The 17,590-nt window shown below is 49.7% G+C and overlaps 1 protein-coding gene across 21 annotated transcripts in view; it reads right to left on the reverse strand.

Annotated features, from left to right (window-relative positions):
- The window catches only part of Afap1l2 (actin filament associated protein 1-like 2), a 97,747-nt gene that overhangs the window by 17,689 nt on the left and 62,468 nt on the right, over positions 1-17,590 (reverse strand). For 11 of the 21 annotated variants that reach the window (NM_001305184.1, XM_087650179.1, XM_087650153.1 and 8 more), the window contains 3 exon segments: positions 6,111-6,201; positions 12,103-12,200; positions 13,388-13,462. In NM_001305184.1, the coding sequence (NP_001292113.1) occupies positions 6,111-6,201; positions 12,103-12,200; positions 13,388-13,462 (264 nt within the window). 21 annotated transcript variants of the gene reach the window in all.

Here is a 17,590-nt window from a genome sequence, read left to right on the forward strand (position 1 = left end):
GCTAGAAGCCCCAGGCTGCCGCCTCCCGTGCCCTCCCATCCCTGAAACAGCTCAATAGCTTTACATCCCCATCCCTCTTGAAGAAACTTTCCAGACACTGACTCGGACCACAGAGCACATTCCCCTGCCCAAACTGTCTTCATAGACTCCAGATGACCCCAGTGAGCTGCAACCACCCTGCAGATGAGCTGTAGCCTTGCCCTGTGGGCCTCTGGCTCCTCGGCCAATGGAAATGCCAGCTTCCAGACCTGGTCTACATCTGCCCTAGGTCTAGGAGGGGTCTGACTCTTCAGGGGGAAGAAAAAAAAGAGGGCCACATAAACCACGGCAGTCTTCCTGAAAGCGGCTGCTTTTTTTGTTTAGGACATGGCAGTGTATAGATTTAATCTCAGCAATGGGGAAGCAGAGGCAGGTGGATCTCTGTGAGTTCCAGGCCATCTTGGTCTATACAGTAAGACCCTGTCTCAAAAGGAAGACGAATAACAAAACAATGTCCTGGGTCCTTGTCAAAGTCCTTAACAAATCTACTCGTTCCCCAGGCTACAGACCCCTCCCCTCCTTGAAACATCCCTGGGCTTTATCTCACAGCTTCTCCTACTACGGGCCAGCGGCAGCTTTACACGATATCTTAAAGACTCCCTCAGCTCAGCACAGTACAAATTGTGAGGGATTGAATGCACACTTCATCTTCTGTCATGTCTCGTTCATATCCCTACTGTCCTGCAAGTGTGGTCCTCTTCTCCAGCCTCATCGCTGTGTTTAAGGCCAATAAAAATCATGCTAAAAACTCAGTCTACTTTCTACCCATGCATCCATCCATGTGTGTATGCATATATTCACTGACCCATGCATCCATCCATGTGTGCATGCAGACATCCACTGACCCATGCATCCATCCATGTGTGCATGCAGACATCCACTGACCCATGCATCCATGGACCCATGCATCTGCCCACTCATGTACCCAATATCTATACATCAACACATCCATCTAGTCATCCTTTACAATGTATTATGAGAAAAAAAAAAAGGTGATTCTGGATTCCAATGGCATCGCCTATCTAGATCTAGTGATCTTGATATTCTGCCTGAATTCCCAATGGACAAAGCTCAATGTTCCCCTATTGTTGGACACTCTCCTCTACTTAGAAAAATATGCCCAGTTGCTGCTTCCCTGAGCCCTCCATGTAGTTGTTCCTGGTCTTTCCCTGAGACAGACTGAACAATAGCCCCTACCATCCCATGATTCATTTCAAGAGATGAATTTGTGGGTGTGTGTTTTATATTTTTAGTTTGGGTTGCTGCAAACAGAGTAGTTAAACAGAGTTACAATTGAATTAGAATACAGGAAAGTGGAATGGGGCTACCTTGGTCATTATTTTAGCCATGGTGCCAAACAAAATGTATTTACTTTGTTTCAATATTGTTAATAGCAATTCTTAAGTATTTTCACACCAGTTTTCTTTAAGAGTAGTATGATAGCACTCATCTTCCTGCCTTACCAAATACATATAAAACAAATGGATACACCATTCATAATACATATTTGGTATAGATATATAAAGTACAAAGAGAGAGAAAATAATGACACTTTCCAGAGGAGGATCCTAAGGTCCTATGTAGCTGTAATACAGGAAACTCACACAAGCCTCTCAGAAAGGGGCCAGGCAGCCTGTTGTTTCAAGAGTCACAAATCATGGCTAAATTCTTATCCAGTAATCCCAATCCTGGAAGGTTATCCAAGGAAACTAACTTTCAAATGATGAAGACAGGACCAGCAAGGTGTCCCACTGGGTAAGGGCATTTGCTTCCAGGCCTGAGGTGGACCTCCAATGTGTTGTGGTATGAACATGTCTCCCGGCAATCTACCCCTAGTCTCAAAGAAGTGTAAAAATTAAAAGAAAAGATTGAGCTCCTGCCTAACCCGCAGAAGACCCTAGGCAAGATCCCAGCACCAAAATAAACAAGTAAAGATTTAACATAGGGAGAAGAAACGATATACAAATTAACATAGCCATTGGAGTGTTATTTGGTAGCCAGCAGCAGGGGCTGGCTAAGTCAATATGATTGTATCTACTTGGAAGTATTCTTATACCCACAATCAATTAAAGCCCTGAAAACTAATTTGCAACTTAGTTAACTCTCTAAAAGAAGAGGGCAAGGGGGTGGAACAGTGAGTAAGCATATAGATAGACCATGAGGCCAAAAGGAACTCTGGTGGCTAGGCAGGTGCTTAGGCTAAGTTTCCCGAGCTGTCAGTACTGTAGCAGCTATAATGAAGAATGAGGAGAGTGGCCAGCTCCACTGTGGCTCTTCCTTAGAGAACAAGAAGAAACTGAGCCAAGAGAGGCTGCAAAGCAAGGTATGAATGCTCTGACTCTGTCCCTAGTGCCCAGTGTGTGCTTCTGAGACGTCCCTGCATGTTTCCTAAGGAACTCTGGTTGTATGAGGTTGCCAGAAGCTAGCTGAGACATAATAGTTAATCCTAATACCAGGAGTAGCTTGGGAATTTTTAGGGCAAATATATAAACTGCTGTGTTTATCCTTAAGAACCCCTATGTTGAATTTCCTTAAAACAGATTGCTGGCTTGCAGGGGTGTGGAGAGAGGAGGAATGGATGGCAGCCGATCCTGTCCCATGGTTCCAGGTCCCACAGGCAGGAAAGTATATGACAATGTACGTGCAGGACCAGCCATAGGGACAGGAAGAAGGTAGCGGCCTCCGAGGGCATGCACCCATCTCAGAACAGGTAACAAGCAAGAAACCACTGGCACCCCAACTCAGAGACAAGCAGTACCCAAGGTGATCGTGGCGTAAAGGACTCCTTCAGGCAACTGTGCCCATCTGGGGACTCCACTGGGGAGATGTGCTCCATGATGACCTGTGTGATTGATGTTCAAAGGCATGGACAGAGGAGGAGGAAGGGGAGGGGAGGTTGGGGGGAGGAGGGGAGGAGGGAAGGAGAGGATGAATAGAGAGGCACAGTTATATACAAAGACCCAGATGTGATATGTGGCTACCCACCATTCTCAATCTGTGGGGCATGACCCCTTTGGGGATTGAATGACCCTTTCTCAGGGGTTGCCTAAGACCATCAGAAAACATAGATATTTACATTATGATTTATAACAGTTGCAAGATTACATTTATTTGGTGGCAATGAGAATAATTTTATGGTAGGGGGTCACCACAAATGATGAGGTATATTAAAGTGCTGCAGCATTAGGAAGGTTGAGAGCTGCTGCACCAGAGGCTACAGCCATCTCCTCTGAGGTGTGAACTTCTCAGGAGAAGCCAAAGATGTCCTTCATGGGATCTGTTCACATGACCACTAGGGGTGACCACTAGTCCTCACCGAGGGGTGTGGGCAGAATGCCATGTGTCATGTCTGGGTAGTGCTTTTAAGAAACAGGCAGGCATTTTCTACTCCCTCTTTGCAGAGAGGATGCTAAGGTTCTGGAGGGTGGCTGAGCCAAAGGTTAGAGGTGCCCAAGTACCAAGTTACACAGGACTGAAAATGCCACGCTGGTTTGAGTAGAAACCAAAGCTCAGGAATTACGTGTTACAGCAATTGGTCTTCCCCTAGCACGACACATCGGGATGAAGACCCTGGATGAAGACATATCAGGATGAAGATATCTTGGGCAAACAGAGGGACTGTAATGTCTCAAGCACAAGCTTGCAGTGTGCTCAGTTAGAGAGAGGATCCTCCTCGACAGAATAGTGCTGGACATTACTGATAAAGCAGGACAGAGTCCCAGCAGCTGGCCTTGTCTACAAAGCCAGCACAATCCTGTTGGCTACCCAGCTAGAGCAACCCTTACACCTAGTGATCCTTGCTGACCCTTCCTCTTGATGAGACCAGGTCACCCTGCTCAAGCAGGTGTAGGGACAGCAGGCAGGAAATGAGGACTATTTGGCTGGTCCCACAGGTAAGGGTCACAAAGATGTCCAACTTCCCAAGTTGTTCCTAGACCTTGTGATGGCAGGAGAGATGGGCAGGCAACCTGTTTCTCTGCCACCCAGCCCCCTGGTGAGTCAGAACTGACACAGTGGGAACCCCCCAGTCAGGCAGGATTGCATAGACAAGAGGTGAACACCAAGGAGCTGGGTGTTTCTAACCACTTGTTTGTGTGGAGTTGAAGCGTCTGCCCCTGTGTGTTTAGGAGACAGGTCCTGGCTGGCTGGGGCCACACCCAAGAGGAGATGGGCTCAGGATATGTAGAGGTGCTCACTAGTGAGTCACTGTTTCAGGATGCACCCAGACAGCATTGCCACACCCTTGGTTGGCTTGGGTCTGAAACCACAGCTTGGCTGTGGCTCGCCAGCACCTCATTGGCACCGTGGGCTGAGGTGAAGCTCATCTGCCCACAATGCCAACCACTGATAATATCCTCGGCCCTAACCAGCCCTCACCTCCCACATAGTTCCTGGGACTGGGGTTCCATAGGCAGATAAGAAAGAGAAAACCCTAAGTCACAGCTCCAGGTCCTAACTCATTCCAGTCCTGTTGTTGGAGAAGTCTTCACGGCCCTGCCTGATTCAGTCAAGTTTGTCCCCACCACCAGGCACCTACCCTCAGCTTTGACATTAGCAAAGTTCTGTGTGACCACAAAACATTCTTACAAAGGAGAGGCTGAGGAGATGCTAGTTTTGATGTTGCTGCCCTTGGGGGACACTTATCGATGACTTGTCCCCAGCGTGGTATTATTGAGACACTCTGGATGGACCATTGAGAGTTTGGGGGCCTGGAGAGATGGCTTGGCGGTTAACCACACTTGCTGATTTTAGAGGACGTGGGTTTGGTTCTGGTCACCACAGGCTTCTCACGGCTACCTGTAACTCTAATTCCAGGGGTTCTGGCACCCTCTTTTGGCCTCCTTGGGTACTAGGCACAAACATATGTACAGGCAAAACACTCATACAGATCAAAGCAAACAGATTCCTCACTTAAAAAGAAAACCCCAATAAAAGACTGAGGCCCTGTAAGAGGTTGTTGGTATTGGGGTGTCCTCAAAGGGGATCATAGGACCTTAGCCTTCCCAATCCTGCCTTTGCTTGTTGGTTTTGAGGTGATCAAGTTGCATAAGGCCCCTTACAGGTCCCAGTGCAGCCTAGAGCAATGTGCCTGCCCCGTCTTGAGCTAGAGCCCCTAAATCTGTGGCCCTAAAGAACCCTTTCACCTCAGAAGTTAGTTGTCTCAGGTCTCTCATGATAGTGATGAAAGGCCAGCTTCTGCAAGCGGAGGAGCCTGGCCAAGAAGACTGGGATTCTAGCATCCAGCTCAGCTTAGATATCTCATTTGCAATATGCCCAAAAACCTAAGGTAGGCCAGTCGTGAGTTGATTGCAAAGAAAGGCTTACAGTCTCATCCAAGGATAAACCAAAGTCCCCCCTGGGCTCTGCATCCCTTCCATACGGTCCACTCTCCCCTGGACTCGCCCAGCCCTGCCACAGTGGACTCCTCTCTGACTAAAGAACCCTTTTGCTCTCTGCCCAGAATTCTGTCCCTGTGGTTAGCTGCTTGATCTCTTCCCCATAGCTCCCAACATCCTGAGGTCAGTGTCGGTGTCAGAATGCCTGCTTTTCTGCAGGAAGTCGAACCACTGTTCCGTTTCAGCCCTAATAGCCACCACCATAATCTCATCTTTTTGTGCTCTGGGCTCTCTCCGTTGGATTCAAGTGTTCTCATCCTGCTGGTGGGAGTTCAGTGACTGAATCCAGAGAAAGAACACAAATGCTTCCCCCAGACTCAGCCTGACCTCCACATCTATTACACAGGCCCCTTAGCTGGCACACTTCTCCTGTGCCACCTCCTTGTGCTCAGTGCAGCAACAGCCCATGCAAGAGGCTGGAACTGCCTGGATATAGGAAGCTACCCCAGTGGGCATCCTCTGCCCTTTCTCACAGGCAGGCAAGGTCTGGACACTTCACGTAGACCAAAGGATGAATGCCGTATGGCCAGTTCTCAGTGAGGTCATTTCCCGGGTCATGTTACTGTGCCTGCCTCTGCTTAAGAGCCCAAGGTGAGCCTGTCAGCAGATCATGAGTCAGCAGCAGCCTGTGGGCCATAGCAGTTAGACCCTCTGGGCCCAGCGTCTCGGACATACCGTTGATGGATGTGTCAAATGGCTCAGCCTCTTCATAGTAGCCCTCGGGAGATTCAATCTTTGGAATGGTAGGCTGTTTCCTCTCTGGAATCTGTAACACAAACAGACAAAGCCAACAGCTTCAGATGGAGAGCACTGGGAGCAACTAGGGTTAGCCTCTCATGAGGGGAGAGGGAGAACTCTAGGTTTTATGCTATGTGACCAGTTGTCATGGTCCTCTCAGAAGGGCATCATGGCTACGTGTTCCAGGACAGGTGGAGCTTGGCAGGGAGTTTGCTCCACATCTGCCATTCTCAATTCTGAGATTCCCTGGGGCTTTCAGCCTGCTTCCACCTTACCAGTTCTTCTGTCTGGTAGCACAATGCACATCTGCCGTAAGATAAAATAGTTTGGACAAGCAAGGACAGTCTCCTTCATCAAGGATCACCCAGAAGGAAGCCTTCCTTGTAAAGAGCCAGGCCTTAATCTCCCAGAGAAGATCTTCTCTCTTCTAGCCCCTCTGTACTCTGGGCACTCACTCGGAACCAAAAGGGATTCCTCAGACCTTCAGACCACTGTTCTCAACTCCCTGCGGTCTCCAGTGGTGTCTGGGTACACAGGAAATTGAGAGGCACAACATCCGCCATAGATCTCACTGTTTCTTACCCAGAAGAAGATGGGCTAGGACTCCCTATCACAGACTGCATTCTGCCTCCGAAGCAGAATGCCAACAGCACTCCAGCACCCCAGGGGCAAGGCAGACATGCAGCCTGAAAAGACATGTGACCTTTGACAGTTGGCTCGTGTGGTGGTTTGAATAAAGAGGGGTTCCCACAGACTTATGTGCTAGCATGTTTGACCGCATAGAGGTGGTACTATTAGGGGGTGTGGCCTTGTTGGAGTGGGTGTGGCCTTGCTAGAGTAGGTGTGGCCTTGTTGGAGGAAGTATGTCACTGTGGAGGCGGGCTTTGAGGTCTCATATATGCTCAAGCTATGCCCAGTGTGTCAGTCTCCTGTTGCCTACAAATCAAGATGTAGAACTCTCAGCTCCCTCTCCAGCACCATGTCTGCCTGCATACCGCCATGTTCCCCGCCATGACAGTAATGGACTGAACACTGAAACTGTAAGCCAGCCCCAAATTAAATGTTTTCCTTTATAAGAGTTGCTGTGGTCATGGTGCCTGTTCACAGCAATTAAACCCAAAGACATCTTGTCTAAGCTGTAGTAATAAAAAGAAGCGGAAATGTCTGTCACTTGGAAACATGGAGGATTAAACCGTGCTGGGTAACATGAAGTGCTCAGTAATGTTCATTTTTACCAGCCTAAAAAGTAAAATACAAAACTGTCAAAGTCCCACACATATGTCCTATAATCCCAGACACAGTGACTTATCATCAGACTTCAAAGGACAGAGATGCGAATGTCTCAGGGCTAAGGAAGAAGGACCACTCTGTTAAGCGCCAGCATTGGAAGGATCACTCTGTTAAGCACCAGCATCGGAAGGATCACTCTGTTAAGCACCAACATTAGAAGGACCACTGTGTTAAGCACCAGCATTGGAAGGACCACTGTGTTAAGCACCAGCATCAGAACAATTACTGTGTTAAGCACCAACATTAGAAGGACCACTGTATTAAGCACCAGCATTGGAAGGACCACTGCGTTAAGCACCAGCATTGGAAGAACCACTGTGTTAAGCACCAGCGTCAACATGTGAAGACTGTGATTGTACCGAATGGTTTTGCATCAGCTTGACACAAACTAAAGTTATCTGAGAGGAGGGAATCTCAGCTGAGAAGAGGCCTCCATAAGATCCCAGCTGTAAGGCATTTTCTTAATTAGTGATCAATGGGGTGGCCCCAGCCCACGGTGCTGGTGCTTTCCCTGGGCTGTTGGTTCTGGGTTCTAGAAGGAAGTAGATGGAACAAGCCACGGTGAGCAGACCCATAAGCAGCACCCCTCCACGGCCTCTGCTTCAGCTCCTGCCTTCAGGTTCCTGCCCTGTTTAAGTTCCTGCCCTTGCTTCTTTCAGGGGTGGACAGTGATGGGGAAGTACAAGCCAAATAAATCTGTCCTCTTCAGCTGGCTTTCTGGCCATAGTGTTTCTTCACAGCAACAGTAAGCCTAACTAAGACACCAGTCATTAATCAAAGATGCAGGAGATTTGATTTCAGCGCTGAAATAACCAGCTATCAGAGGAAGAGGATTTACCAAGCGCCACATTTCTGATTGTTCCCCAAAGGGCCAACCAGCAAATATTTAAGAATCTGTGGTCCCTTGGGTCTCATCTCAACTACTCACTCCTAGGGTTGCAGTGTATAGAAACGGTCCACTGGGCATGCATGCTAAGGAAGCGAAGCAAATGGTAAGGAACAAAGTAGGTGGCTGGTGGGTGGACCCGAGGGCTGAGGGCTCTTGCGGACCAGTTCCTACAATGAGACCTAAGATCCACGGACCTAGATGACCCGAGGCAGTCATGCAACCTTCCCTGGGGAACAACACACTGTGGAAAATTCTGGGGCCGCACTGACTGTGGATGTCAGCTGCTTCCCCACTGGGAAGCTCCACTGAGATCAGTGCTAATGTCACGGTCGGGCCTCGAGAGGCGCGTGGGGTGGGGGTGGTCCTTGCCAAGATGGTACGGTGGCCAGCGAACATCTGTTTCTCTTGCAGTGACCACAGCACCTGGCTGTGCAGCCTGCAGTCTGGAAAGACTTAGGCTGTGAGTCACTGTCCACACCCACAAGTTTGCTCCGGACCCCTGGCTGCCCTCCACGGCTGGATGGACCTGTTCCAACTGTAGGGACTACAGTGAGGATGGACACTGCTGACAGTCATCCCAAACACAGGACAGGGACCACCATTCTGGTCCAGACACAGGCATTATAGGCCCGGCATTTGGATAAAAGTTTGCCCATAGTGCCCTGATCATGTGGAGTCAGGAAAGGGAGGAGGGAATTCTCTGCCCGAGGAAGGTTGGATGGAACTGCCGTGTGGTCTTCCTGGGAGGTGTAGGCAGCAATGACTCCTCCTCAGGAGTTTCCTCCTCCTGATCCACCTGACCCTGCTCCTCTGGGAACATTAGACTAAGACTTTCACTGCTTTGGGCAAAGTGAGAAGGAAGGCCTGAGGGGCCCAAGCATGGGCATTGCCATGTGGGCAGGAAGGAGAGGGCCTGGGAATAGAGACCACCCTTCCTCTCGCCACATCTGGAATCACTGGAGGGCAGTAGTGGGTGCCTAGAAAAATTTTGGAAGGCCTTAGACATGCCATACCCTTCTAGCAAAGAAAGTCCATCTGGTGAGGGAGGGCCCTGCACTGTAATGTCAGCTGGTGCTGCTGGAATGGTCCCCAGGCCTGGAGTCTGTCCACAGGACAATTACCACGCCTCGGAAAGACTCCTGAGACTGAACTATTCCTGGGCGGATCATTTCTCCATCTCAAGTACCAACTTTCCCTCAGACTTGGTCTGAGCCGACCCCTCGCAGACAAGAGCAGTAAGGAGGAGCAGGAGAGATCCATATCTACCTCATCCTCTCTCCTCATTTCAGCTCATACGGAGACCCTTCAAGTCTTCACACTGGGGAATGCCGTGAGTCCCCGAGGCTTCCAGGTCCATTGGACTGGATTCTTTAGAACTATGACCAAAGCCTGGACTCTGGGCTCTCTACACTGTGCTTATGAAATGCAGGTTTCTAGAAGAGTTAAGACTCGGTGCCAGGGAAGCTCTCTGTCTGTTGGAATATACTGTCCGTCCTCAAGTTGACTCAGGAGTATCTGCCCTGGCAGGTGGCATTTTGCACCAGCAAAATCACGAGGAGTAGTGCCTGGGAGAAATTATCGGAGAACCACAGTTGCTCCCCTCTACCCAGAACCACCTGCTGCTGCTGGTGACAGCAGGATAGGAGAGCTCCAGGAAAGGGTCTCTCCCAGACCTCCAAAGTACTGGGGTGAGAGCAAAGGGAGGAGGAGCTTGGAGGAGCACGGTTCCCCACTCTGCTATAGAGCCAGCAAGAAGCCTGTGCTTACACCCGGCCTCTCTGCCTTCTGGATGTCCACTTGGGCCAGGCCTCTCAACGTTCTGAGATGGTGACAAGGTCACCTGTCCCTTGATGGTAGAAGATCACATTTGTATGGAGTTGGGTAGAAGTTCAGGAAGAGGCCATCAGCAGAACTGCATGGACACCCAGAGAAGAAGGATCAGTCCACCAATAATGACTTCACCTGTCAGCTAAGGGGACTCCAAACATGGGACACTGACCCAGGTACTCAAGAACTATGTCTGTGATCCACATAGTGGTGGTGTATACTCCCGCTGTCCCTAGAAACCTTGGAGGCTGGTTCAGAGCCATTCTGGGGTTAAGACCCTTCTTGAGCCTCATATAACCTCGTAGGTGTGATGTTGGGTCTTTCTAGGAAGCCTATTTTTGGGGAAAAGAATTTGGGATCAAGTCTTGACACTGTCACTTCTAGACTAAGACAACAATGGGCTTTTGCCACATTGTTCTGGCTGGATTTTTTTTTTTTATTTTATTATTGTTTTTTAATTTTTTTATTTTTGTCAACCTGACACAAGAGTTATCTGAAAAGAAAAAGAAAAAAAAGCAAAACATGATTAAGAAAATGTTTTCATAAGATGTGGCTGTGGTCACATATGTAGGGAATTTTCTTGATTAGTGCTTGATGTGGGAGGGCCTGGGCCACTGTGGGAGGTGCCACCCTTGGGCATGTGGCCCTAGATGATGTAGGAGAGCAATTCTGAGCAAACCAGGGGGAGAAAGTCAGTAAGCAACTCCTGTCCATGGCCTCCGAGTAAGTCCCTGCCTCTAGGTCCCTGCTTGAAGCTGCTGTGACAGACCTGGGACTATGAGTGGAAATAAACTCTTTCCTCCCCGAGTGGCTCTCCATCCCAGTGTTAACCACAGCAACAGAAACCTAATGTACCCTGACGTGTAAACACTGTGACTCATCTCACCAAAAGTTGCCTGGTGTGGTGCAGACAGTGATTTGCAAATGTGGCCTATTGAACGTGACCAGTTGGTCAGACAAATGCCAATGTTGCTGTCACCTAAACACCGAGGAACAAACCGGGCGTGGTGGCCAAGCCTTGGATCCCAGCACTCAGGTGGCAGGTGGATCTCTGAGTTTGAGGCCAGCCTGGTCTGCAAAGTGAGCGCTATATGGCTTACTTGGTATACTACTAGGCATGAGGCGGTCGGTGAAAGGTTCTACTCTTGTCCTTTGGAGCTTATTTCTGACGGAGGGGATAGGCAATGAGACAGCTCTGTTAGTAGTGACAAGGGACGACAGCTCAAGAGATGCAGAGCAGGAGTACAGTGGCCTCCTCATCCAGGTCAGGATACTCTAAGAGCTTCTGAGAGAAGAGGGCAAGCCAGTGGCTCCGAAATTACAAAGACTCTGAGGCAGAACCAACCCCAGGGGCAGAAGGGCAGTGAGGGAAGAGCCAATCTGAGGAGGCTTTGCATCCTGCTGTTGGGTGGGAGGTGTAGCCTGGGGACCATGCTGGAAACAGTAAGTCTATTTCTAAGCTTTCTGTGACCATCTGGTGGGCTTCAAGTGTGAGGTGCGGTAGGGTACAAATTCCTTTCTTTACTCTGTGTATTTGAAGTAACGTCTCACTGTTTGGCCATGCTGACCTGAAACTTACAATGTAGCTCAGGCCAACTCATTGATGATTCCCCTGCCTTAGCCTCTTGAGTGCTGGGACCTGAACCATGAGCCACCACACCTGTTTGGAAGGTCACAGACTCGTGAACTGCTGGTCAGAACTGTTTATGGCCCTGCAGTGTTAGGTGTCAAGGTGACCCTTGACAAAAGCACTTGAGAAAGACTCCCAGGCCTATTACTCTTAGCACCTGGAGTGTCCTGGTTTGGTTTCCTGTGTTATGACTTCTTCTTCCTGTGTCCGGCACATGGACTGTGCTAGAAATGGGTCAGAGGCTAGGCAGACAGGCAGATAGAAATGATCAAATATCCTAGCCTGACACTCACCATCTTGGGTGGAGGGAGGTCTGGAAGGCTCTTCTGAGGGGCCGAGGTGTGCTGGCTGGGCTCCCCATTGGTCAGTGGACCCTGCTTCTCCTCAGGAACTGTGGGCAGCAAGCGGAGAAGGCTTGGGTGAGGAGAGGCGGGTTCTCATTACCGAGGAATGTCTGCTTGCTGCTCTCCATCCGGTCCCTCTTCTGTATGCTCTATTTGAGCAGGTGTTAATTACCCAGGCAGGCCATTCCTGAAGCCAAGGTTGTTTTGTTTTTCATCCAGGAATAGGACATAGCAGTGGGCAGCCCTATGCGGATTCCTCAGAAGTAACCAACATGGGGTTTCTGGAAGGCTCTGCTGCCCTCCCCTACCTCCCCCATTTTTAAAAAAACCAGCCCAGCCACAGAGCTTCAGCTGCTCGACAGTCACTATATTGAGCCATACAAGGCACCGACCCGGTGATTGTGGTTCTTTCCTCCCACCATTTACCCAGAAGGCAAGAGACCCTGGGCAGAGTGGCCCCTGGCACCACATGTGTGTCTCAGCTCCTGACTTGGGGAAGGAGGAAGGGGAGAGTGGAGAAGAAGCATGGACACCACACCAAAGATGATAGGCCACCAACTTCCAAGTCTCTCCAGCTCTACCAGCAAGAGAGCACAGGATTGCTGGTGTCTCGAAGGCAACCCTTTCTCAGGACATAGCTGAGGCTTTGGGGAAAATCTCTTCCCATCTCTCTCTAAGTCTTTCTGTTTGGGGATTAGAGAAAACTTTCTTGGGGCTCCCTGATGCTGAATGTTTTTAACATTCTGGGCCAGATACACACAGAGGTTTTAATAGAATGAATTTTAGGCAGAGGGTTCCAAGGACAAAGCCCCAAGTCCTCCTAGGAAAGAATCCATGCTGCCTGAGAGTACCCTGTGAGCCTCATCTTTCAACAGTACAGTTGCTGACACCACATTTTTTTTTCTCCCTCCTCCCAAGCAGACTTTCACCCAAAGAGGCAGGGCTGGAAGCGTGGGATCAGCTCCCCTGGAACGTCTGAATTATGACTTCCTCTTCCTGCAATGATGCTGGGAAAAGCCAAGAGATTTTAGGGACAGATTCCTCAACCAATAGGCAAGAAGGTGGTGGCCCCATTGAAACATCCAAAAATATATAAACCCAAAATACCATTAACCAAAACGTGGGTTCCAAAAATAACCCCTGGGCCTGTCTGAGAGCTGGCAGGGAGGGGTGAGGAAGACGGGTGAGGTTTGGACTGGAGCCAGGCAGCCCAGCAGCTCTCAGGGCCCCATACCTTTGTCTGGAGATGCTGGGTTCTGTTCCTTGTTGACTGCCACTTTGTTCATGTAAATATATTCCTCATCAGAACCTGCAGAAGGAAAGATGGGAAAGGTGTGTAACGTGCCTCCAGAAAGAGACAATATCCACCTAAGGCACTTTCACATGCTCAGGGCTGGGGAAGGGGCACCTGGCAGGGCTTGGCGAGATGACTCAGTGACCCAGAGCACTTGTAGTTCATGCAGAGGACCAGGGTTCCATCCTCAGCACCCACACACAGCCCTCGACTGCCAGGAACTGCAGTTCTCGGGGATCTGCTGCCCTCCTCTGGCGTCTGCGGGCATCGGGCGTGTGTGTGACATACATACACATTTAGAGGCAGAACACCCATATGTGTGAAATAAAATTAACTCATTATGAAAAGGGAACACTTGAGATTTCGAGCTGAATAAGAGAGTTAATCCCAGGGACAGGTGACAGATGTCCAGTGTATAAATGGCAAGATGCTGGCTGCTGGTTTTCCTACCCTGGGGGTGGGGGATGGAGGAGGGCAGGCTGCAGAAGGACAGCTTCAGGACCAGAATAGTCGAATGGAAGGGCATCTACCCCTCAAAGAGCTACAGCACATTCCTCGAACTAGAGATGTCTCTGGATCCCCTTGGCACTGTGAACTACTTCCTATCGGCCTTTCTCATCCTGGTGAGAATTGTCACAGTGGGTTAAAATCAGAAGTGCCTAGATTAATGCAAACCACACCAAAGCTGGTGAAAGCCTCCCAAAGCCCAGGGTGGAGATGGGAGGTCAGCCGTTAATGGGGGAGGAGGGGCGGCTGAGTGAACAAATCATCGGGACAAGAAGGCTGGGCATAGGAAGTGGGGAGCACCAGGCCTTTACTCTGTCCCGAAGATCAAAACTTGTAGTGATGTAACCATGCCCTCCTTTAAACGACTGGTGTACAGGTCGAGTCACTGTTCTGGTTGGGGCTGGCAGAGGAGACAGCCTCCTGCTACATGCCTGGTTCTTAGCCTCCATATACCCATCTTTGGTGGTAACCTAGGAAATGCTCCATGGCTTCTCCTCTTTCAAAGTCCCTTGATGGCCCCTCTGTGGCCCTTAATTCGTATTTCCTAGCAGCACATAGCCAGTAAATTCCTGTGGTTACACAGTGCTCCTGAGCCAACAGATCCAATGCAAACCTTTGCCAAAGGATCCAGTTTTCAAAGCCAGCCCCTTCCATGGCCATAAACTGCTGACTCTGGCCTGAAAAGAAGTCTGAGAACCCAGAGAGTCCAGAGGAGCCTGGATGGGCCCTCAGTCGTGAGCCTCTGCAGAGCTATCTCAGTGTCTGGCTACGCCAGAACCAGTAAGCATCACTGCCCCACTCCCAGGTATCTCAAATAATGCTACAGGGGTCGATCAACTTAGGGACCAGCCGGGGAGAGGTGAGAGACGGTCCTGCCAAGCTCCGCTATGAGCAGCGACTTCTGAAAAGAGCACCTGACCTCTGTGCCTCGGTTGTCCTATCTGCTCAGGTGGAAAGCAATCAAGGTGGAAGCCTGCTTGCCTTGCCCTAGCAAAACTCCAATTTAGGAAATGTGAAAAAGTGAGTTAGCCTATGGCTAACAACGATTAGAGGCAAGCAACACAGAGGCTGGAGGTACGGAAATGACAAAGCAAGCCACTCCATCTCACGTTCAGACGCTTCCCCAGCACTGTGCAGAAGTGAATGGCTTACCAGAGACTGTAGACAGACAGTCATGCTGAACTTGATTCTGGAGGACAATTTTACAACACCCCATCCGTCCTTCTAGCACATCCACTGTCTTACAGGTAAGTCCCAGTGTATAAGTGGGAATTTACTTGGAGTTCATGGTAATGCTGTCTTGGGTCTTTGATTTTATTTGTTGTTTGATTGTGGGGTTGCAATTGCATTGCATTGCAATATTGGTTGTATTATTCACTATAACTGAAAAGCCTTCTGACAGGGGACAAGGAGACCTGTCATCTGCAGAGACTGGCACTTCTCACAGACCTGGGGGCCGGGTAGGAGGAAAGGCTGAACATCTTGCCTACAGTTGGCAGAGCACGCGAAGTGTCTCCTGTCAAGAGGGGCAATGGCTGGAATGCCCCAGAGTCTTAAACTGGGGGAACAGGAGGCGTGTTTCTCACTGGTGAAGTTGTAGCATAGTAGGCTGCCAAGTCTCTGTTAGAAGAGCAGTCAGACCATGTCCTGCTGTCAGCCACAAACATAGAGACCTTCCGGCCAAAACTAAAAGCCCAGAAAACCCAGGTAGATGATTCCATTTGAAAATTATGAAAGCACTCAATAGGTGCACACACATGTGCATACACATGTATAAACACGCATACATGCACACATGTGCACACACACATGCAAACACAAGCAATCCACACATGCGTGCATACACAGCCCCTCATGCTGCACCCAACATGTGGGGACCACAGTCTATCTTCGAGGGAGCGGAGTAGCCACCTCCCCTTCATGGGAGGCTGGAGAGTGAGCTGAGTCTGCAGGGACACAAGGTGAGGCAGGGAGGTCAAGGAGAAGACATGTTATAACGGGTGGGGATGTCTTAGGATTCGAACTAGGATGGCAAGTTCAATCCAGTGTGACAGAACTGGATGGGGGGGTGGGTTTACAATGGTTAGATCTGCCTACTTGGGCTCTGCCACTCACAACTTGGGACCTCTCTGCTCGAGTGACGTGCCAAGCCCTGGTTCCCTCACTGGTAAACGCCACACCACCAACTCCCTCACAAATACTGAGATGAGGATTAAATGACATAGCCTGAGTCACCGTGCACATTCACACTGTCCAAGACACAGTTAGTACCGTCTGTGTTAATTCTTTGTAGTCTAAGCAGTACAGGGAGGACCGCAAGTTCTCGTATATATACATGTATGTATGCATGCATGCATGTATGTATGTACATGGTATTACCCCTGAGAATTTCAAGAGATGGTCAGCAGCTTCAATAGGATGAACACATCCATCAGAGGTCTTGGGGGGAATCTCTGGAGGTACCCCAGATCCCCAAGACCCAGATCCCAATAGCTCCCCACCACTGACCTGTAGCAGAGGACGAGTGAGTAGGAAACATCAGAGAGAGCAAAGGTTACCTCACAGGGAACTGTGCAGCGTGCTAAGCCCGAAGGGATCCCAAATGAAAGGCACCTGCAGTACACGGGCACCAAGAGCCACAGGTCAGATGGGTGACAGCAGGCTTCCTCACAGGGGCTGTCTTTATAAGACATTACAATGTTACATCTTTAAAGGTATGGGATCCTGCTGTTTGAAGGGTTCCATCAATGAGTTCTCTGTAAGGTGACTCATTCCTTTCTAGCCTTCCCTCTTTGTAGTGTATATCCCCTCTGTTTCCCACCAGCGCTTCTTTGATGTGCAGTCTGGCAGACACAGCTACCAAGGAGGAGCCTGGGAACCATGGGAGAGTGACCAGGAGAGGGGAGAGGCAAGCACTTGATGTTAAGGAGTGGCTAGCCAGCACGGTTCCTCCAAAAGGGAAGGCCTGCAGGCATCTAGACACACTTCAACTTACCACATCTCTGCTCTGCAGGGAAAACACATTCTACTGGAGGCAAAGAAGGGAAGGGAGACCCCAAAAGTAGCCTGTGAGATTCGGGCTAGATTCAGGGAGCTGTCTGAACTGTGACAGTTGGAGCAGGTAAACACTTCCCTTCCCTGGCAGGGATGGTGGCCGCTCCTGCCAAGTGGCAGATGGATCTCGTGCCCTCTGATGTCCCCACACAGCAAACACCTGACATAAACATCAACTACACTCAGCTGTCGGGAGTTCACGGGGGCTGTCTTATAAAAGCAATTCTGAATTTGCTAGAGAGGAAACCATCTGTCCAAAAGAATTATACAGGAGTATTCACAGAGACGCCAAGCCTTGCAGCGGAAACACGAGAACATCCTAAGCAGAGAGGAACAAGTAAATACTCCAGGAATGAAAGGAACAAGGTACAGACAGACACACCCACGACTTACGTGAGTCTCCAAGGGAAGTCACAGTATACACAGAGTGATGGCATTTACACGCAATTCCAGAGCAGTCTTAGGCGAGAGAAACTAGTGAAATGCCTGCCTTGGAGTGGGGATGGGAAGGACATTGCAGAAAAGAGGATAAGACTCATTTAAGAAAAAGCACTGTGGGGGTTGGGGATTTAGCTCAGTGGT

This window comes from Rattus norvegicus, chromosome 1, assembly GCF_021556685.1.
Source record: "Rattus norvegicus strain SHRSP/BbbUtx chromosome 1, alternate assembly SHRSP_T2T, whole genome shotgun sequence".
In the NCBI taxonomy this organism is placed as follows: domain Eukaryota; kingdom Metazoa; phylum Chordata; class Mammalia; order Rodentia; family Muridae; genus Rattus; species Rattus norvegicus.